This window comes from Desmodus rotundus, chromosome 4 (genome assembly GCF_022682495.2).
Source record: "Desmodus rotundus isolate HL8 chromosome 4, HLdesRot8A.1, whole genome shotgun sequence".
NCBI lineage: Eukaryota > Metazoa > Chordata > Mammalia > Chiroptera > Phyllostomidae > Desmodus > Desmodus rotundus.
This window is the reverse complement of record NC_071390.1, coordinates 108,841,366-108,850,823: the sequence shown is the minus strand read 5'-3', so window position 1 is coordinate 108,850,823 and position 9,458 is coordinate 108,841,366. Positions and strand designations below refer to the sequence as shown.

The window sequence follows — 9,458 nt, the reverse complement described above, 5'->3', positions numbered from 1 at the left end:
TTAAACATCAAGCTGTATTTCCATCATCAGCTATTTCTACACAAAAGCTTAATTTATGTAAAAGCTTTGTGGTACCCGTCAGTCAACTTGAAACGATTTTAATAGTTGAAAACTTGAAATTTTGTTTTAGAGATTTTATTTATTCATTTTCAGACGGGGTGGGGGAAGGAGAGAGGGAAACATCACTGTGTCATTGCCTCTCTCACCTTCTACTGGGGACCTGGCCCACAACCCAGGCATGTGCCCTGACTGGGAATTGAACTGGCAACCCTTTGGTTTGCAGGCCAGCGCTCAATCCACTGAGCCACACCATCCAGGGCTAAAACTTGAAAAATTTTAAAAGTTGTTTTAAGTTCCCTTTGGTGCAGATTGCACACCAAAAATTCCGAAGTTACTTATTTAGTGTTCTGGATCATTGTTAACTAGATTACTCGCTTTCCTTTTGTGGTTCAGAAGAGAAAATATATTTCATTCATTTCAACAAAACTCAAGAGAAAGTTGATTTTATTTAAAAAGTCACTTATTTTCTGCAAACAGAGAAAGAAGGAAAGAAAGAAGGAAGGAAGGAAGGAGGGAGGGAGGGAGGGAGGGAGGGAAGGAAGGAGGGAGGAAGGGAGGACCTATTTGTGAATATCAGAACAGAACATTCTCAGGCAGGACACAGGCAGTGTTCTGAGTACTTAACCTGTTCTAAAGGTCTGTGATTGCACAATAAGCCCTACATTGCCAACAACAAGGTTAAGAAAAATTAAACACACATTTTGGTTTTATACGACAACATTCAATACACATTGATAGTCAGTGGGATTAAAAGACCAGTATCATTGATGAATCCTACTTTCAATGCAAACAAGTCACCCTTCCAGCCTACCCACCCCTTCTCATCCCTGAATATTTTAAGCAGGTATGCAGGCACACACAGCATCTCAAATGAAAACAGCCCAAGATCTAGAGTAACTGAGTAGTCATTAAATTATATTTTAAAATTTAAAGTCAAATTTTATTTTTTACTTTTAAAAAAGATTCTATTTATTTGTTTTTAGAGGGGAAGGAAGGGAGAGAGGGAGAAAAACATCGATGTGTGAGAGATACATCGATCGGGTTGCCTCTCACATGCCCCCAGTTGGGGACCTGGCCAGCAACCCAGGTGTGTGCCTGGGCAATCGAACTGGCAACCCTTCCATTTGAAGGCCAGCACTCAATCCACTGAGCCACACCAGCCAGGGCTAAAGTCACTTTTTAAAAAGGCATCTAGATGCAGCTCACCATTGATCTTTACAGCAATATTTCACTACTTACATATAACATACAAGTGAATATGGACTCAGATGCTCTTGGTTCAAACAAACACATGTTCTCGCTACTCAGCAACCTGGAGTTCAATTTCTAGGCAGCTGCTCCATCGTGACCTACTTCAAATACATTGCTATTTCAAGTTTATGGGACAAATAATGTACTCTATGTGAACCATTAATATCATACTTTCAAATGCTTTTGGTTCTTATTAAGTATTAAATACTTTATTCTTTGTTAGTTAAAAAAACTGAAAACCCAGTATCTCCTGGAAAGTAAAATATTCCTAAAAATAGTTATTGGGGGAGACACAAGGGTCAGACCAGCAGCTTTTACCATACAAAGAATTTGACAAAACCTAAGGCACTTGAATTTTATTTCTGGCTCTTATACACAACCACCTCCCATAATTGTGATGTTCTTACCATGACACCATCTTGGAGAAACCTAATCTACCTCCAGCTAGAGTTTAAATCCCAGTATAATAATCCTACCAATTTACCCAGCCTTTAGGTGACACTTGGGTCAAACTGTACTTGGAAAGGCAGGTTGCACAGGAAGAGGAATGTCTCAAATGGGACTTTTTGATGGTAATTTGCCTGGGGCTTGAACTATAATTCTTGATGTTTATAATAAAGTATATGTGCAAATCCCAAACTCCATTCTTTATGGAATGTGTCTGTTTTTTCAGCCATGCTTCATAGCTTCTCAAATGTTGCATTCATTTTGGTTAGAGGTTTCAGTTTCTTTAAGCCATATTTTAAAATGATGAGGTTTTTAGGCATTTCCATTCAAAGCTCCAAAATATTATATGGGCACTGAGAGCCATACAGATATGAATTAAAATGCCAGTGGTTCAGGGACTTAATCAATTTTTAAAAAAACAAAACAACCCAAAACCCCCAAACAAAACAGATAATGCAACAGAAAAAAGAAACCTGGCTTATAATATCAACATATCAAAACTATATGAAGGGCAGCCCTGGCTGGTGTGGCTCAGTGGATGGAGTGCCTGCCTGCCAACTCAAACCTATAACAAGAGCAATGATCATAATTATCTAGATAAGAAAAGTTACATATTTGTAGAATTTGAGTCCTAGAAGACACATTTCAGGATCATTGTTCCACCCTTCCACATTTGAGAGATAAGGAAATTGAATCCCAGAAGTTAAGCACTTTATCTGGGGCTAGCTACATTAATTCCTTTGCCCCTGTGTCCATGTAAACACTAGACTAGAACCTCACTGTGAAACAGAAGCGATGCTGCACGCCCGATGATCCAAGAGATACAGAAACACAGCTGTCCATTTATCTTCCAGTTTCGGGGCAAAAATCTGTGTGAATGCAACTATCGTAAAGACAATGGCATGTTGACTTTCCACTTAAAGGTCAATGTTAAATTCCGTGTCAAATCAACACAGTGGAGGGAAGTCCATAGGCCAAGCTCACAGGCTTAACAAGTGTTTGTTTTGACTGTGCCAATCAGGAATACGGGCCACACAGAACCAATCCCGGCTTTCCAGAACCACAAGAAGCAATGCAGGTTGTGCGTATCTTGGTAAGTTGGGGCTATTTAAGGCTATTCAGAAATTTGGCATGTTCTTCTCCTCTTGGTAACAGGGTCTCTCCTCCTATCTTTGGACCCGTCTTTTCCTGGAAAAATGAAAACAGTTTAATAAGAAATAGGTCAACATATTTGCCTGGGTCACTAAAATGAGTCACCTTGCAAATGCCATACCTTTAGCATTCCGTCCCGTTCCCACTTGAAGAGGCCACAGTTACTGAAACACAAAGGATGAGACTTACTCAGCAGTGAGATGCAGGCCCACCACAAACAGACACCAGAAGAGGGTGCCCCATTCAGCAGCAGGTGACCAAGGGGACACTCGGATTACAGGCTATGCCCCCGAGTGCTACTACAAATACACACTCCAGTGATTTGAGGAGTGGCCTTCAACGCTGCAGGAGGCCATACATCAGAGACGGCATTTCTAATGACAGGGTGACAGCTGTGCACGTGGTAGGTAACGGATGCCACCTGATTCTTACTGAAAGTCACTGGGATGACACTCTGGGTTAGGAAGCAAGGCCTCTGACACCGTGTAGCCTTATCTTGCACCCTTCCTCTTTTTCTGGAACTAAAAGGTTGGGATAAAAAAGGATTAATCTTTTTTCTGGTCTGAATAATCTTTCGTCCTTTTTCATAACCCAAATACATTTCTTCTCTTACTATTCAAAGGGCCTAGAGATGTTTGTTCTCCTTTTTTAACTTGGTGGGTGAGACCCGGCCCTGAGAAGGGATGTGGCTACTATGGGGAAAGCTTATCTTCTACAATGTTTCCTCTGGGCAAGACAGAGAAACAGAAAAGAAACACAGGGAAGACACTGAAATATGTCTTACCCTTGGATGTGAGAGCGTCTGGGGCATAGGGGACTGCCCTATCTGCCTCATTCTTCTTCCCTATCCAGTTTTATAGTGTACGTCCTGATATTTGTCTTTTTCTTTTTGTAATTCAAGTGCTGGACTTAAATTTTGATTGCTGAGGCATCCTCTTCAAACACACTGCCAGCCATAGGACTAAAACCACAACCCCCATCCCTGTCCCATTAAGAGTCCTTTGTTTCAGAGATCTCTGTTAATTTCAAGAACTGACCATTTGGACTACTTGTTTTCCCTTCATATGATTTAAATTCCCCCTCTTATGTCTTACATTCACCAATAAAGAATGAGCCTTGGAAGCCCTAGGCCCCACCCTCAACTCCAGTAAAAGCAGAAGCAGCCCAGGCCAGTACACTTTGGCTCTCAGGCTTTCTACGGGGACCTCGCTGTGTGGCCCAAGGTATGCTGTGTGATCTCCAGGTCTCCTAAGTAATAAACCTGTATCTTTTCAGAGCCCCCCGATGGCTGCTGAAGGGTGTCTTGCAGTCACAGTTAAGAACTAGGGCGGGTCACTGTTATTGATAGGCTAGGATCAATACAAAACAGAGGGAGACTCTCCCCCTGCGCTGGGAGTCAGCATGCCCTTGGCCTTAGCCTCGCGCTGCTCTGTCACCTTCTCCATCCAGAGACCCTTCATCTAGAACTTTTGCAGCCTACCAGTAGATCAGTGGTGGTATTATTAAAAAAAAAATAAAAAATCAGTGTGCTAGGTGTCCAGGGTTGGCAAAAAAAATGCAACCTGTGGGCCAAATGCAGCCTGTACCAGTTTTTGTAAATAAAGTTTTATTTAAACGTGGCCACATCCGTTTGTTGTGTATTACCTACACGAGCTTTCAAGCTACAACAGCAAAGCTGAGCAGCTGTGAAACAGACCATGGGCTTGAAAAACCTCATATATTTACTATCTAGCCTTTTACAGAAAAAGTTTGCTTACTTCTGCTCTAGACCAAGAATTAACAAACCAGAGAAAGCAGCAGTTCTTACAAAAACTACATGCTACCTGGAGGCCAGAGAGGCATCATGCTCTTCCATTTGTGAGCTGTACTTCACTGCTTATCCTTAATGAACAGATTTCCTCTGATACTCAGATGTTTTACAGAAGCTGTTTTCACAATATTTTGGAGAAAAGTCAAGTGTCAATATACACATAGCCACTAGAAACAATTATCTAAATTGTGAACAAGTCACACATCGGCTCTCAACAAGGTGATGAAGACGAGGGAGCGCCATGCTCGACGACAAGATGGCTACGGCACTGCAACAGACGCCACACCTCAACAGCTGTATCGTCACTTGGTGACAGGAATTTTTCACTCCATTATAATCTTATGGGACCACCACGCTACGTGTGGTCTGTCACCGACCAATACCTCGTTTCGGAGCACAGGACTGTACGTAGATGAAGAGGGCACTGAATGGACCTGTGGAGGAGTATAAGCTGCGTATGATCGGCCACCCTGAACTCCACAGGGTGTCATTTGCATTGTGTTCTATGTGAGTAACGCTCAACACAGCAGCTCTGCCTCTGTATATGAAGCCGCCCCCCCCAAAAGTAAAAAGAAAACTTAAGAGTGGAGGAAAGAAATCCTAATTCCTAGCCCTCACAAACACAAACATTCCCCAATCCACCTTATCCATACTTCATTTATTAACTCCACAAACATTCTTGAGGACGTAGTATGGGCCAGGCACTGTATCAAGTATCGGGGGATAAAGCAGTGAAGAGGGCAGGGTCCCTTCTCTCCAGGAGCTGGAAGAAGGCACAGAAACAAGGCTTGACTCTCACAGAGGACTGTCCAACGTTTCAGTGGAACAGCATCATGTGGGAATTGAAAAGGGTTCAAGAAGTCTAGATGGGACAAGGAATCCCAGGTAGTTCCCATACCTGCAATGCTTTTTGGGTAGCCTGTCAAGGGAGATACATCTGCTTCCACAGGGACACTTGAAAAACCTTTTCATGCCGTCGTGCCAATGGTAGTCATGCTGCTCACTGACACAGGTCTCCAGAGGCTTGAAGTGGGTGTAGGCACACTGCACAAACCGACAGAAGGACACGCACGCGTGAAGAGCTCTGTAGGAGGACCTGGTTAGCTGCTGAGACAGCAGTCTGTCCTCTCGTCATGACCCGGGTGCTTGCTAGTGGAGTGACCACCTTATCCTCTAGCTACAGTGAGTGAGCCCTGTGATTTCATGGGCCCCCATACCGATACAACTTTTTCTCACATTTGCCTCAATTTCTGGTCGGGCATGAAGTACGCAGTAATCTTCTGTGACATCAAGACAATAGAAAGGGCAGAGGAAGAACAACAGTGGAAACCTAAATAGCCCGGCAGGGCTGTCCTATATTCACTGCAGTCCCCTGGTTACAGGACACTGAGGCGTGGGGTCCACTTAGGAAGTTGTTCGGCACCTGGTTCACTTTCTCTTACAAGGCCTCTGAAAAGGATAAGCTTATTACTACTCCTATTTTTCTTAAGTAGGAAAACCAAGACAAAGGTACTAATTAATTCACTTAATTTTGATTCTTAAAAAGGACTGAAGAGAATAAGAAATGGTGGGTGAAGCTTGAAAAAGGTGCTGAGAGAGTGCAATGTTAATTTCTGCTAATTACATTGAGTTTACATAAGTAACTCCGGATTCTCGCAACCTCAAAAAGTGTAGGGCCAAGTGATACGCCGGCTGTGGTTGGCAGGATGCCTTCCTCCCCCGAAGATGTACACACCCTATTCCCTGGGACCTATGAGTATGTTAGGGGCAAAAGGGGATTCGGGAGGCTAATTAGTTGACTTTAAGATGGGAGATTATCCTGTATTTTGTGGGTAGGCCCAATGGAACCACAAAATGTCCTTAAAAGTGGACATGGACAAAGGGGAGGAGGTCAGAGTGATGTTATGAGGGGCTCAACTTGCCACTGCTGCCTCAGAAGAGGGAGGAAGGGGTCCCAGCCAAGGTGTGTGGGGTGGGATCTAGAAGCCAGGAATGGCAAGGAAATCGTTCCTCCCCCGGAGTCTCCAGAAAGGAACACGGCCTTTGAGGACACACAATTTTAGCCCCATTAAGACTCACACAGACTTCTGACCTACCGAACTGTAGGGTAATGAAGTTGTGTTAAGTTCCCCATCAGCGATCATCTGTTAGAGCAGCAGCAGGAAAATAATACACCAGCTATGTCCTTAGGCTTGCCAATTTGTCAGAGTAAAAGCTGTCATCTGAGGTAAAAAACCTTTACTTATTCCCCAAGGTCTGAACTTTCCTAAGGAAGCCCTTGTGGTTGTGGCTGGTTCAGGGCTGCTCCCCAAATGTAGAGGAGAATCTAAGGTTTTAAAAACAGTAGAGAAAATTGTACTTGGTAAGCTAAGTCTCTTCCCCCTCTTATAAGCAAATATAAGGCTGGCCAGCCACGCAGCTATAAAATGAGGGGTATGGAAAGAATACTGCTCAGCAAGAGCTTTATGGGGGCCATTTAAAGATTAATGTTGAGGAATAGGAAACACTATTTTCTAACAGACTTAGGATAAAAATTCTGCAAGCACAGACAATAATACAATTCACACTCTGCCTTAGGATTCAATTTAGCAAGGTCCCAGGAGCTGTGAACTGAGGGAGTGCTAGAAACTTCACAGAGACGTAAGAGTAATGGGTTCAATGGGCAAAGGGGAAGAGACGTTAGGGACTCGTCTGCAGAACTGGGAGCTGAGGTCAAATGAGAGGAAAACCTCACTGCAAATGCTCCCCATCACAGCCCACTGGCTAGGTCAGCACGGAGCCAGATCCTGGGCTATCTAAGCAGTTTTGTTCCCAGTGCAAATAAATGACCTAAGCATGACTGGTTACAAGATACGGCCTGACACCCTGTAGATCCTCCATGTTTGCTGAGTCAGAACAGCACGAAATAGGGCCCAGGTCAGAGCTGTCGTCCTGCACTCACCGTCTTGCATGTCACCACTCGGCACTTCACTTCTTTGATGTTTCTCATCTTTTCTTCCATTTGTTCTTTCTTCACCAGTGGCTCAAAATAGAGTTCCTGCAGCTCAGCCTCAGCCTGGAATGACAAGGCATTTGGGAGGCTTGTACCAATCCCACAGTTCAATAACAGAACTGAAGAGACAGGCTTCCTGTCAATGAGGACACTTGGTAATAGCTTGGCAAATGCAAGCCAAAAGATGATAATAAGTAGACACACATTCTTAACATGAAAAAAAGGGCATAAAAGCATGTAATTTTTTAAACACTAAACACACACTTAAAATGCTACCATTACTAACAAGGTCACCAGGTCACGTGTGCACCCAAAGGGAACCAGTCCTCCTATCCTACTACAGACTCCAGCTATGGAAGGTACTCAATGCCCCACCAGCAGTGGCAGCCCAGTCTGTTCTATGCTCTTCTTCAGACCTTGGTAGGAGCAATCCTGTCGGTGTGGAACACAGGGAGGAGACGAGGGCAGAGAGATATTTACAGCAGAATGTGGTTACAGGTTTGGCGTTAGCGCAGCTACACAAGGCACAAGGACCCAGGGCCTTTGGTGGCCACAAAAGAAAAGCAGCTCAACTCTATAGTCTTTTGAGCATCTCTCCTGATTTCAAGTTCAGTAAAAAGATATGATATATAATGTTCTCATTAGTCATTTGCTAATCAAAAGAAGAGCAGAGCATTCAGAGTACTGGCACTAAATGGGGCAACACTGCCCCTGAGAGGGCATTTTGAAAATCTCACTACGAATGCTCCGCATCAGGGGGCCCTGCCCTGACCTGTGTGGCACAGTGGGTTGGGCATCGGTCTACAGAGTGAAAGGCCATGGGTTGACTCCCGTTCAGGGCACATGCCTGGGTTGCCAGTTCAGTCCCCAGTCGGGGTGCAAGAGGCAATGGATCGATGTTCTCTCTCACATGGTATTTCTCTCCTTCTGTCTCCCACCCTTCTTCTCCCTCCTAAAAACAATGTGTGGGAGTTTGTTATCTCAATGATTTGCTACCCTTGCTACTGCCAGCGGCCAAGGATGCTACCCCACCTGCAATGGACAGAACAGTCCCCACACAGCAAAGGGTTTTTCTTTGGGACATGTGGGTAAAAAAACCAATTATAACCCTTGAACCTAACAACTTTATATACAACCCTACAATTTTGTGCATGGTTTTAGTATACACTAAATATTATAAGAGTGCAACTAGGCAACTCCTGTGTATATGGAGGGACAACTGCACTTTGGTGTCTTCAAAAGTTTCCCAAGATTATTCACTGCTTAACAAAAAAACCCCCACATTTTGAAAGAAACAGGTCCATGGTATGTAAGTTACCAAGAAAACAAACCTCTGTGAGTCTTCCTTTCTACCTGTGTCAAATATTTACAACACATATAAATCCAACACTCTGACTACTTCATTATTTCTTCTAGGGTAGTTGTGCCCATGTACTTACATAATAAAACACGTATTTTTCATATAAAATTTCCCTTTTTCTTCTTTATATTATAGTGAAGATATTACATTACCATTTTCAATATAATTCAACTAGTTAGGTGATTATATCATCATGAATTCTATTTCATGATAGTAAGGGAACAATACAAAATATCTGGTATTAAAAAGGGGCATTTGGGACTGTTGGATTGGTAACTGCTGATTTACAGCATTTGAAATGCCAATATAAAAACATTAAATGGAAACATCCTTCTCACACAGCAAGGCAGAACATAGTAGATAGTGGTGAGCCATCTACCGTTAGG

At 43.3% G+C, this 9,458-nt stretch overlaps 1 protein-coding gene across 6 annotated transcripts in view; it reads right to left on the bottom strand.

The window, feature by feature from the left end:
- Window positions 1–576: 576 nt before the first annotated feature.
- MCM10 (minichromosome maintenance 10 replication initiation factor) overlaps window positions 577–9,458 on the bottom strand; it is a 31,682-nt gene continuing 22,800 nt past the window's right edge. For all 6 annotated transcript variants that reach the window (XM_045186575.2, XM_053923421.1, XM_024578638.3 and 3 more), the window contains exons 17-20: window positions 7,662–7,775; window positions 5,619–5,764; window positions 3,032–3,074; window positions 577–2,946 (exon numbers count right to left, since the gene is read on the bottom strand). In XM_045186575.2, the coding sequence (XP_045042510.2) occupies window positions 2,863–2,946; window positions 3,032–3,074; window positions 5,619–5,764; window positions 7,662–7,775 (387 nt within the window). In that variant the 3' untranslated portion in view covers window positions 577–2,862. The remainder of the gene's footprint in view (window positions 2,947–3,031; window positions 3,075–5,618; window positions 5,765–7,661; window positions 7,776–9,458) is intronic.